This window comes from Porites lutea, chromosome 14 (assembly GCF_958299795.1).
Source record: "Porites lutea chromosome 14, jaPorLute2.1, whole genome shotgun sequence".
Classification (NCBI taxonomy): domain Eukaryota; kingdom Metazoa; phylum Cnidaria; class Anthozoa; order Scleractinia; family Poritidae; genus Porites; species Porites lutea.
Window position 1 is genome coordinate 5,367,436 of NC_133214.1, and position 13,518 is coordinate 5,380,953.

Here is a 13,518-nt window from a genome sequence, read left to right on the forward strand (position 1 = left end):
TGGAGGGCAGATCAGTGACATCAAAGGTTTATCGATCTCCAAGCTCTGCCACCCCTTTCCTCCTTAATTCGTCTTTCCTTACCCCCTCGTCCCATTATTTGCCATTTTTCCTGACCAAGGATCCTAGTCCCATAATTTTCACACAATCACTGGTGAATGACCCACTAATTTGAGATGTCACATTATTTTCCATACTGTAGTTACTGCCACTGTGCTTCAGAATAGAAATGAACGTTAGTTAAAATACAGCAGTGAAATTTGTTTTTGTACTGAAAGATACCTTCCACATTTCTTGTTTAATTGGCCTTTTGCACATCTCCCATAATACGCCTTGTTTACCCTCCCTACCCGACCCCCCCCCCCCCCCAGAAAAAAAAAAAAAAAAATTGCATAAGCATTGTCTGTTATTTCTCTTGGGATGACTGTAATACCCAGAAGGTAACGTGCAAAGGTTTAGGGGCAAACAAGGTGTATAAAAATATGGAAAATGTGCAAATGGGGAATGTTGTGGTTTTATTTATTTGTTCAAGAACAAAGATGAATTTTATCTTTAGTGCCTAATTCTAAAAAATAAAGAATTTGTCCCCTGTAAACAAGAGCCTCCCTTTGAGTTCCTTTTAATTGGTGTTCCACCCTTTCCAACCCCATAAAGTAAAGACGTAGCACCCAGGGCACCAATTCAATTAATGTTATTGCTTATCAATAAATATGTGCTACTGAAAAAAAGCAGTTTTCTGGTTTAGTGTGTTAATAGATTTTATGTATACCATAATTGACACCATAATGTGGGTTGAGTTTGTTGTTGGTTCTCTCCTTCTTTGCTCTGAGAGGTTTTTTTATGGATACTTGAGTTTTCCCAACAATTCTAAATTCCAATTCAACATGGAATGTATGAGCACTTGCAAAGTGTTCATGAGCAAACAGATTACACTTACAGTCAAATGCCATTAATATGGACACTGAGGGGGTCATAGAAAGTACTCTGTATTAACGGGGTGTCCATTATATTTAGCAGGTTAATTTTGAATTTGGAGAAAATGCAGGAGCTAGGGACAAGGCAAACTGTCCATAAATGATGAGGTGTTCATATCAAGGGGTGTCCATAAAGCAGGGTTTGACTGTAATTACATTAATTTATTATAATTATAATCCTTATTTAGTTAGTTTCTGTTTTTTTCTTGTACTAGGATCCAAGAAAATAAAATCTTCACAGGATTCAACAAACACGCCAGAGGATAGTGATGGTAAAACACCTAAGCTTACCATTGGTCTCCGATCTTCTTCAAAGAATGTTTCAAACATTTCAAAGAAGAAAAGAACCACAGTAAAAAGAAAGAATAACAAGAAAGGAGAGAAAGAAAGTACCCCAACAAGGAACATTGAGGACCCTCCTGAGCTTAATAAAGTTCTTCCATCCTTGGCTGATATTAAGGCAATTACCAAACCTTCAAAAGATGCTAATCTTCCTGTTGATGTTTTGTTACTTACAGTTACAAACTGTGAGTTCTTAGCTTGTTACAGTGAGCTAAAAAAACCCTACAAATGTTGGTTTGATGGTCTTGGCTATGTTTACTTTTCTGATGTGGGTGAAAGTCAAGAGGAGCTGAAAGTTGCGTTATTAAGATGTTACAGAAATGGTATTGGTCCTGGTGGTGCTCTTGTATCTATAAAGAATGCTGCCTCTGTGCTAAGACCCAAAGCAGTCATTTCAGTAGGAACATGTAGTGGTCTCAACCCTGCAAAGTCCAAGTTAGGAGATGTTGTTGTGTCTGCCAAATTAGCAACATATCCATCAAAGGTAGTGACCAGCAATCAAGAGCAGTCTACTGGTATGAGAAGTTATGTGAGCAAACGCTTCCTAGATGTCATTAAGAATTGTGCTGATGGCTGGCAAGCACCGTTGAAGAACCCTGAAGCTCGGCAAGTTCAAGTTTATACTGATGCTGAGTTTCTGAGTGGACCGGAACAAGTCAGAGCTGAATGGTGGTGTGATCAACTTGCTGAAACCAATCCTCAGGCAATGGCAATAGAAAATGAAGGAGAAGGTGAGTTGACTACTTATTTAAACTGTCAGTCTTTATTAGTATGTGCCTTTTTGTGTGTTTGTTTTGTTTTCGTTGTATACTAACAAACCTGGAAGAAATGGAAATGAGAAGCAACATTCTTTCTACTGCTGTATGTCAAAAAAAAAGATTTAGGGAGGGGATGGTGCATTTAATAATAATAATAATAATAATAATAGTAGTAGTAGTAATAATAATAATAATAATAATAATAATAATAATAATAGCAAAATCCCTGGCAACATCAACATACATGAACTCCAGAAAATAACTCTCCTTTGTACAGCCCACCTTCTCAAACGGGTCCTCTCCATCAAGTAGAAACCCTCTTTGCCTCCCAAAGTCCATGGTTTGGACTCAGATGTTGAGAAAGAAATCAATCATAATTACACTAGTATATCTTATATTATTATTATAATAATAATAATAATAATAATAATAATAATAATAAGTAACACCTATATACAATGTAGTGCTAATAGGACAATTGCACGATGTCGTCATTTTACTACAACTACCAGAATCCTTCAGTTTTCTGTTTTCTTGTGCAAATTAAGGATATTGTTCTTTAAACCTCAGTGGAATTGACAAATTTAAATAAGAAAGCAAAGACGAAATGAATTCTGGTAGTTGTAGTCAAACATCGTCATCGTGAAAATGGCCTATTCCATAAAGTTCATTAGCACTTTACAATAAAATAATAATAGAATTATTAAGAAAACGAAGAATAAGTAAATCAAATTGGGTCATCCAGCAAACAGATTTGGAAGTCGATTTGGAATGAACACAAAAGTCAATTATTGAGTGCAGTTATTGGCCCTATATCTACAGATGTATGTTGTCATTGGTTTGATTTTATCCATGGGTTAAGTTTTATTTTTGGGCTGCCTGTGAGGGCAATGCCCAATCAAAAAATGGAGGCCACCACGACTCTGCACAGCAAAAAGACAAAATGGTGGACAGAACTCCCTGAAGGCTTTGCATATTCTATTCCTCCTTCATTGGGTCCAATTTTTGCAGGGAGGGGACAGGTCATTTTAGGTTATCTGGCAAACAGATTTGGAAGTCGATTTGAACGAACACAAAATTATTGCAGGGAGTTATTGGCCCTATATGTACACAGAATGATTCTCTAAATACAGTATTCAATGATGTTGTTAGCCTGTGCAAGAGCTGCAGAAACAATGCCCTCCCACGGTCCCTATGGGAAAAGCTTTAACTTGTTGCAGTTCTCTCCTTGCATGTGAAAAGTCTTTCTCCACAATTTAAAGAGGAGTTTGCTATTTGTAGATTGGGTTACTGTAAATGCAATATCCAACAGAAATGAAAATGAAACTTAATTTGCTTTGCAATTTTTAGGAAACATTATTACAATAATTATTGTAATAATTAAGCAAGACTATTAAAAGAAGTATTTAAAACATTGAAATTGGCCCTGGCACGTTTTATAAGCGTGGAAAGAAAGACAATTACTTTTAGAATTTCTAGTTAGATCAGATTAGTCAGGTTAGTACTATCATGCTATATTTTTGGTAAAAGAGGGTGGGGGTGAGTTAATGTCCAATCCCAATCCTTTCTTGCTTCAAAGGGCTACATGTGTCTCTAGGTTAGGAGTAGCTATGCACTAAGGCTGGTGAAAAGTGCAATTATAATCTATACTTCCTAAATTGATAATAAACCACTGCATCACATTTAAACTGGACCCTGTCACGATTTATATGCATAGAATGACAAAAAGCTGGCATGCTATCGGTTTTGGGGGACAGAGTGATTTGGGGGAGGGGGATGCATTGTGGAAATGTCCAAACTACAAATATTGCCAATTGTTTCTTGCTTCAAAAGGCTGACTTGCCTGTTTGTATTCGTAATGCTAGAAGTTATTATACAGCTCCGGCTAAAAAAGGCACAGTTGGCAGCCCAATGAACCTCCTCTATGGAGATCTTGTTTGACCTATATTATGTTTGAAATACAACTGTTTACTAACAGTATATGCCATTATTTTATTTTTACAGGAGTGTTTACAGCAGCATTTGACTGTCAAATTGAGTGGTTAATTGTGAAAGGAATAGCTGATTATGCAGATGGTCCTCAGTTGGCTTCAGAGGGTTGGTGTTCCTGTGCTAGTTTGATGGCAGCATCTCTTGTAACAAACATTTTGAGTGAACCCTGTGTTTTTCATTCGTGGCCTCATTATCAAGGTCAGTAACATTTTTCTTTAAGTTATGTCCCTTTTCTGTGTCCTGAATCACAGACTCTAATATATTATCGTCAACCTCGCTTTATGAACACTGGTCAACTCTGCACTGCATATTTAACAGTTATTCCTCGAGCCTGAATGGGCTCTGAGTCAATAGCCCATGAGGCGGAAGGCCGAATGGGCTATTGACTCAGAGGCCATGAGGGCGAGGGGAATAATTGTTTTAGTAAAATCCAACTAGTTGGTCAACAATATTGAGAATAAAAACATTTTAGCTAGTTAAAGTCAAGTCAAGTCAAGTCAAGTCAATTTTTTTTTAAACTCACACAGAATAATTATAATTAATACAAATTAGTGCTTTAAAATATAAAATCGAGAGATTGTGAAAGGAAAGAAAATTTCAATTGTAGGTTCATTGTGCAGAGGTTGGGACACCTAAATAGTAAATGGAACTAACTGAGTAGGTGACCCAAACAAGAATTTGAGTAGAAGGAATATAGATACAAAATAGTTGTTTTAGATCAAAAGTATTACTTCATTAATTAAATAGTAGTTAAGATAATATAATTGTAAGACATTAGGAATCAATAATAGTATTATAACCGTCAATTACAGAATTTTTGATATGTTGACGAAAACTGGAAAACGGCTTGATAGATAAAGAATTCCAAAGTTTTGGAACAGTGTAACTGAGAGAACGAATGCCGTATTGAGTTTTATGAACAGATTTAACAAACAGATTATCAAGCTGTGATTGATGTGTATTATATGAATGAATTGAAGATACTGGGTTAAAATAATTAACAAAACAAGAAGGGCTTAGTTTATGGTACCACTGATAAACAAAAGAAAAAATTTCAAGATGAATTATATCAGAGAATTTTAGGAGTCTAAGAGACTTCAGCAATGGCTCAAAATGAGATCTAGGGTCGGAATAAGTCATTATTCTGATGACTCGTTTTTGCAAAGTAGTTACTGGTTTTAGGTAGGTTGGGTATGTGAGACCCCAAACTTGAATACCATAAGTAAGAAAGGGGTAAGAAATGGTAACAGGACTGAGTGGAGTCCAGTTCGGTCTGTAATCATACGAGTGATTAACAAAATCGGACGACCGCGTAGCGGGAGTCCGATTTGTTTAATCACGAGTATGATTACAGACCGAATTGGACGACACGAAGTTCTGTTACCAATTAATCATAACTTTAACAAAATTTGTGATATAATAGGCCATTTTTTAAATCAAAACACAAGAAATTCGAAATTTTGTTTTGCTAGCAATGAAAAAAAAAGCCATTTAAGCGCGCGCGTGATGGCGCGTACTGTCCTATTAACTGTCCAATTAAGGCTGAAATCAGGGCAGTTGATAGCTAATCAGATTTGACAATTTTGTTATAGTTATGATTAATAAGGGAATAGTAAAGCATAATAAGTATATCAACATTAACATGGTACCTTAATTTGGAAAATATACCTACAGTTTTCGATAGTTTTAAGCAGAGTTCATTAACGTTATTTTTCCAAGTCAAGTTTGAGTCAAAAGTGACACTAAGTATTTGACCGTGGAAACTTCTTGGATGTGCACACCATCAATTTTTAGATTTAATGACTTGTATGGTTTAAGTCTCTTAGAATGAAAAAGAACAAAATTAGTTTTCAAAATACTGAGAGCTAGTCTATTAGATTTCATCCACTCAGCCACTGCATGGAGCTCTTGATTTAGGATTAGTTCAAGATCGTTAAGGTTTTTACGTGAAAAATATATATTAGTGTCATCAGCATATAAGTGAAAACTGAGCAGTTTCGAGGTGTTCAGTATATCATTAATATATAGCAAAAACAACAGAGGTCCAAGAATGGATCCCTAAGGTACTCCACAAGTGATTGAGAGAGAATTAGCGTTATGGCCATTTATACATACAAATTGTTAATAAATTGTTAATCGCTTTTCGCTACTAGTAGGCTATAACATATAGCCTAGTAGTAGCTCAACCAGTCAGAACGCAGCATTGATAATAGACCACTACTTGGATTTAACTAATACTGGTTATCTTAGTAGTAAAAACCTAACAGAAAAAGCAAATGACTAGCCTGAGTATCAGGCGTTTCTGGGGAAAAGGGGCAAGATGGAAGCGAAAAAGGGAGAGAGCTGAGTATCAGGCGTTTCTGGGGAAAAGGGGCAAGATGGAAGCGAAAAAGGGAGAGAGCTGAAGGAGAGAAACGCCTGACACAGATGCTTTTACTGTAGCCTTCCACCCCCACACAGCATGATTTGATACCATCCAGTCACAATCACTTCCGGTCAGCTTCAGGTGTCAAAAAGCTCGCCTAAAATAAATCTCACTTTACGGTCTGGCCGAGCTCCGATGCTTGTGTTGCTACAATTTCGCTTTTTTCTGAAACCTCCAATGAGGGGTTTTCGAATACTTGTAACGTAAAACCTGCCGTTTTTGAGGAATTATAACATGGTTTAAGAATTGTGCTAGTGTAAGATCGCCAACGCTCGGTTTGCAAATAAACGTGTGCCCGGAAAATTGTAAATTGCTTTTGTTTACATGGAGAGTTACATCAGGCGCTTGTCTGGCAGCTAAAAAGCTGATGTTATCCCTCGTATTCTCGGGTGGTTGAAAGGAGCTGCAAGAATAAATAGGAAGGTGCGATGGTGAGACACCTATGCCTAGAAATTATCAAGCAGCAGCAAATTCCACCGCTTCAGAGAGAACTCGTGAAAGCTGTTACAAGTTCAAAAAAACAGTGAGAGCCAAAAGCAAAGGTCAATCCCGATGGCGAAATATGATGGCGCCCGCTTGAGCTTAAGATATTTCAAAAGTGAGAAAATTTTGGAAGAGGAAGCGAACGAATTCCAATCACGTACGCTATCGTAACCGCCACAAGCAAAGTCAAGCTTTTTAAAGGCATTGGTGCTGTCGGCTATCTCAATACATGGTTACCTCGCTCTATTTTCATTTACAGTAACAATACCCTTTTAACAGCAGGATGTTGTAAATCAGAACTTAGATATCTGAAACACTGATATCGTCTTCTTTGTCCCAGTCTTGTGAAACAAATACTCGGATATAGTTTCGGCAGAAGCTGGTATATGAGGCTTTTCCATACTCCGAGTACATCTTTCCTTTAAACTACTGAACTACGAGGCCTTGAAAACACAATTCTTGCTCGGGTTTTATTTTTATTCCAGGAAAGAACTTGGGATCGCGCCGTCTAGAGCCTTTTTGAATTCCTCTCTGCGTCTCTGTCCATAAAAGTATCACGTACCGGTAACATGAAATCAAAACATGCATGTATGAAAAATTTCAGCTGCTTCTCCTTGCCGATCGCTCTTGCGGTCGGTGACGTCAAGGGGTATTGTGTGTTATCCAATCACTGCCACATCCAGATTTTGGATGTGTCACACAATTTGCTGAATGGTTTTGTGTCAGGTCTTCATTTCTCTTCTCCCCCTCCCCCCTCCCCCACCTCAAATCTCCTCTCCCCTAGTCCCTTAGGAAGGCCTGATACTCAGGCTAGCAAATGACCTTTCAAAGGTTCTGTTTAATACTCAGTCCACATGGCCGATTAGCAAACTTAATCCTGTCAGTGCAAAAAGTAAAGTTGCGTATTCCAATCATTCTATTGCCGTGTTTCAAGAACAAGGTAGTTTTCAAGGTAATTACAGAGAGAGACCATTATGGGGAATGTTCGGGAGTTTTCTTCAGGATGAACTTGTCCATGTTACAGTTGATAAATTAGACAACGTTCTCTTTAAAACGTCTGCTTTACTCTTTATATCGATAAACATGTGTTGTGACGTTTTTTTGACAGCCCGCTTGATACGGACACGCGGATAATACGGACACTATGGCATGTCCTTTTCCTTTTCGTATTAATCCGGGTTCCACTGTTTCTGTTTTTAAGCACATGACTTTTATCTTAAATGTAAGTGAGAGATTTCTCTTTGTTGCAGATTTATCAAAGCAGAGCTCTGCCGGCAGATCAAAGGAACAGTTACCAAGTCCCTCAGGTACCAATTTATAGCCCCCGTCCACATGAATCCAGATATTTTTGAAACCGCCAATTTTTTTTTACACGAATAGGGTGCGGATGAATAAGCGGATTCACTGGTTTAGTCTTGACAAGAGGCCGAAAAAAATATACGGTTTCAAAAATATCGGAATTTGTGTGGACAGAGCCTTGCCTCTGTTAAGTTCACTTATCTATTTAGCTACTCTTTTCACTCTTTGCCTTAGCTTATTGTTTTGTAAAATGAATTAAGTCCTCCCCAGGCACCCTTGTAGATTGTGAACATCAGATTTACGTAACAAAACAACAACAACAATGTAGCTTTTACAGTCAGATGTAACGTCATCATAACGTCATAACTTGGAAGGGGAGGCACGCACATGTAATGTAAAATAGCCTGTTAACAGACCCTCTATTTTCTTTTAAGGTAATTCCCTTGAAAATAATGTACTATCCAGATTATTGTCCAACTTGGCACAAATGTCAGTCATGTATAGGACATTCAAAAACTGCAATAAAAGGATCGGGTCACCGTGCTTGTTTTTGCCCTGTGTACCTGTAATTCTGGGTGTTTTTCCTAGTTGCGTGGGAAATGTTTTTTTTACTTGCAAAATAAGACATTACGTCTTTACCACATTCGACGCAGGTATAAGAAATGTAAAATGTAAAAATAAAAACGTTCTAGAAGTTTTAAAATCCTCGAAATATATTTCGTTCTTCGAGCCTCGTCAGTCAATAAAATTTTTCATGTAAGATGCACTAAAATAGTCTGCGTGTTCGCCAGTGTTCGCGAAATGTTCGAAACTTAAACAACCATCAAAAATTCTTATTTCGCAAAACCTATGAACTATGAACATTAATCCCGTTTGTTTGCCAGGGCTATATTTTTCCAGGCAAGTGACCTAAAATTACCCGACCTTGAAAAAAGACAGAGAAATGAACAGCTTTAACATTATTTCGTACTTCCCTTTGGCTCTAAATGCATAAATTCGCGTAATTCATATCTAAAAAAATACAACTTCTACTATCCAGATTTTTTTCTCCTTAAAATCTATTTTTTATGTAGCTATAACGAGTAAAAGGTGTGGGGGGGGGGGGTGTCACAGTTTTCGTTTCATTGCAAAACGACAGCACAGGGACAATTTCGGCTTCAAATAATCATTTTTTGCGAGGGAACTGGGCGAGTTTCAAGACAAACACCTTTGAGGAGGGTAGAGTTATTAGTAAAGTTAAAAACATTTGAACTACAAATGTTCAAGTATGCGCACTAGGTGATTCGCAGTGCAAAACCAGGGAATTACCTCAAGAGATCGTCGAGCGCCCGTATGGGAATAAAAACCTCAGGGGATTTATTGCCCGCAAGCGCAAGGGGGTAGACAGGCTTTTCGGTAGCATTTGGAAGTTTCGGATGCAAAGGTTCAGCTGGCGGACTTACACCGTTCGTACCGCAGGCGCGAACGTCGAGTGCCGGAAACACGAACTTCAAGGGGGATCGGAAGACATGCTCCCCCAGGAAATTTTTAAACTGGGCTCTCTAAATGCAATTTCCTGCGTTCCCTGGACCGAAAGTGGTTAATTGGTAAAGTAAGGGTCAAATCTATCTTTGATTAATAAATGAAAAAAAAAGGAAGAAAAGAAAGAGTTTCACAGTTAAAAAAAATATTTCGTGTGATAAGTACCGGACGTTACATTTTGAACAACCGGACGTTCAGTTTGGTGTCCGGCCTGAAACGCCCGGAGTAGTCAATCGATAAAAATCGGTATCGATTTATAAATCGATAAATCGATAAAAATCGGTAAATCTGATTTGATTGATATCGATTGTATCGATCAATCGGTAGAAATCGATGACACACTCGTTTCGTTTATCGATTTATCTAGATTTTACCGATTCCATCGATTTGTATCGGAAGATGCATCTGTTCTTCTGTACATCCAAAAATAAAAACTGATTTCATGCAAACAATGAATTTGTTGACAACTGAATTGCAGTTGAGAGTCTGAGGATCAACAATTTATTACCACTTTAAAAAAAAAGTTTAAAAAAGCCTTACCTTTTCTTTAAAACCCGCTTTAAAGTCTTCCTTGGATGGCCGATATTGACCCGGTTTTTTTATTTTCCCAGTTTTTCACGATTTAGATCTGCCGCCCTTTCAAAATAAACCTCAGTTCCGCGTGTAGTTACTTCCCGTAGTAGCCAATAGATAAAAATCGTTAGCGATCAAGTGATTTTATCGATTGATAACGCCGGAAAATGGTGAAAAGCTATCCAGAGAAATCTTTTAGCCTGAATTTCAGGTATCCATTTGCCTCTAGAGGGTGTCTGAACTTGAGGCTGGGCTGACGTGTTTTGACAAGGCTTAAAAAATAGACATTTTTGAACACATTTTTTTCTTGCTACAGTAGCCCTCCGATTTAGATCAAAATTGAAACAGGATGTAAATATTTCACCCTTTGTGAACCATTTCATGCTTAAAAACCGCGGGCACTCGATACATTTTTGCATGCCAATCAAATGAAAATGTATACCTGAGACAAAATAGTAAATTTTCGCAATTTTTGTTCGCCGCTATCTTTCTTTTAAATAATGTCATTGGGGCGGTGTTAAGCAAGAACGTTGGATGGTTCCTATAGATTGCATTCCTTTACGTTTTACGGTCAGTTATCGAGCAGATTAACGATTTTTGGTTTACAAAAACAGGCATCGTGGCAGTGGTTGGCGGTTAATTTATGCAAATTACTACCCGCGATATAACTTGGAAGGAAAATCTAATTCGACGTTTTCCAGCAAAATAAATCGCTTCGATGGGATTATTAATAGATAACTGACACATAACATACCATTAACAAAGCAATCAATGCGAGAAACATTTCAGAGCCAAAGTCAAATCACTCACAAGTCACGGTTAGATCTCATCCATGCATGTCGTTGCGTTGATCGAAGCTCCTTCGTTCATCTTCCCATCTTCAATGCACACCTCTAAGTTTCCTTTCACTTTGACAACCTACCAATTTACTGCAGCTGCCTATAGAAAGACGTAATTTTCTTCACCGCGGAAGAAAAATATAAAAAGTAGTGTTCTGTTGGATTGTCTTGCAATTTTCCAGCAGACTGTTCAAGGTAACGTTTCTTAGTCACACAATGTGTCACGTCCTAAGCGCTACCCTGGACACCATTACTGAGCTATTTTTGAGCTATTTTGAAAAAATAGCTCATATGTCAGTGGTGTGAACGTATGTATCTTTGTGGCTTTGTGGCTTTGTATCTTTGTATCTTTGTAACTTTGTATTTTTGTGTGTTCGGATGTTTGTTGCAAGAGCCAGTAAGGTTGAAGGTACTATGAGTTGATGCTCAGGAACCAATGAGATCTTGGCATCTATTTAAACATGGCGTTGCTAAAGGTCGAAGAAGGGCACTGTGAGACCGCCATCTTGATTCTTCACAACTTTTTCGTCTTTTATTACGGCTACAGGTGTTTGGAAGAATTACATTAAATATCTTCATGATTCAAACGCTGTGTACAGTGATGCAGCTGTTTAAGGGTTCATATTTTAGTGTGGGTGCTGTTTCAAGGCATTTCTGACCTAATTCGGCTATCGGTACAACGCACGTCAGTATGAGTTCTGTTTCACCTGCTACAACTGGGTAGAGTATCAAAGATCATATATTTTCAAAGCTCTTCCAATGAAGCAATAATTGATATTTAGATATAGACTTTAATTCGAAAGAATGCGTCCTATAAGATGTGGTTTTAGAAGTTTAAAAGGCAGCTTAGTTTTTTGAAAGCTGTACCGAGTATTGTTAATCCTGTAAACAAGTTTTAAAAATATTATTCTCTCGCTTACAAAGTTCAACAGACCTTTTTCATTCTGGCAAAAGAAAAAAAAAGGAATAATAAGTGAACAACATGATACATCCTTCCTGCATACTAAGTATTATAGTTACTGAAACGTGTTTTATTTAGTAAAGATGCGTAACTTAAGTAGAAACAGTAGCGTTAGGGAATAAAATTGGAAGAAGCTAGTTGACACAATATTTAGATACTGTTTTATTGAGTTTCGGCAGTTTGATAATTTTCTTGGAAGTTAATAAATGTTAGGCTATCAACCTTGACGTTGCATGAAACATAATTTAATTGCAGATGTTGTAATAAAGCCGAGGTGATTTCTTAAAATCATTTGAGAAAATTTTGTAGTACTCGAATTCCCTCACGTACGAACCACGAAAGGGGGCAAAGTCCAACACCTTCACGTGCCAGCTGTGTGACAGTACATCTCATGTAGATTGGCTTTTCACAATAATAAATAGTAACTTGGACGTATGAAGACCTGTTTCGTTTAGTAACCAATGCCTTAAAAAAGGCTCTTGTCTTTTAAGAAGCAGTAGCTTTTAAAACGTGAAGAAATAAGTTGTCGGAGTTGAAGACTGTTTCACAAATGTTAATAAATTTTAGTCTATCAACCTTGACGTTGCATGAAACATAGTTTAATTGCAGATGTTGTAATGAAGCCGAGGTGATTTCTTAAAATCGTTTGAGAAAATTTTGTAGTAAACAATTTGCCTCTTTTTTTACGTACGAATTGTGAAAGGGCTAAAGGCCAACATCTTCACGTGCAAATTGTGTGCATGAGTTATTTTTATAATTCTGTTTACTAGTTTACTGTGTGATAACTCGAATTCCCTCACGTACGAACCACGAAAGGGGGCAAAGTCCAACACTTTCACGTGCCAGCTGTGTGACAGTACATCGCATGCAGATTGGCTTTTCACAATAATAAATAGTAACTTGGACGTCTGAAGACCTGTTTCGTTTTGTAACCAATGCCTTAAAAAAGGCTCTTGTCTTGCAATAGCTTTTAAAACATGAAGAAATAAGTTGTCGGAGTTAAAGACTGTTTCACTGAGTAGAATCGCACGTGAAAACCTCGTGAATTGTGATGATGCAACCATCTACCACAATGATAAAATTCTGGTATTTCTTAACTACTCGAATTCGATGAGTCTCATTTTGGCTTAAAAAACTCCGAGGAAATCTTAGAGTTTTCCTTCTAATCAACGTGTCGTGAGTAGATATTTATTTTACTTTAACAATTTGTTAACTTGCACCAATTAATGTAACAGGGAAAGAGAGCGGAAAGTGAATATATAGCTTGAGGATCGACGCAGCTGAGCGTTTTGCGTTTTCATTTATGTATGGCAATACCCAGTTTTGCACAAAAACCCAGTCTACATTTAGGAC

At 37.5% G+C, this 13,518-nt stretch overlaps 1 protein-coding gene across 4 annotated transcripts in view; it reads left to right on the top strand.

The window, feature by feature from the left end:
- LOC140924643 (NLR family CARD domain-containing protein 4-like) overlaps positions 1–13,518 on the top strand; it is a 57,271-nt gene that overhangs the window by 29,213 nt on the left and 14,540 nt on the right. For 3 of the 4 annotated variants that reach the window (XR_012164305.1, XR_012164306.1, XM_073374671.1), the window contains exons 2-4: positions 1,188–2,045; positions 4,077–4,262; positions 8,223–8,279. The exons of the other annotated variant lie outside the window; for it this stretch is intronic. Coding sequence is in view for 1 of the 3 variants with exons in the window: in XM_073374671.1 (XP_073230772.1) it covers positions 1,188–2,045; positions 4,077–4,262; positions 8,223–8,279 (1,101 nt within the window). In the remaining 2 variants the exon portion in view is untranslated. The remainder of the gene's footprint in view (positions 1–1,187; positions 2,046–4,076; positions 4,263–8,222; positions 8,280–13,518) is intronic. 4 annotated transcript variants of the gene reach the window in all.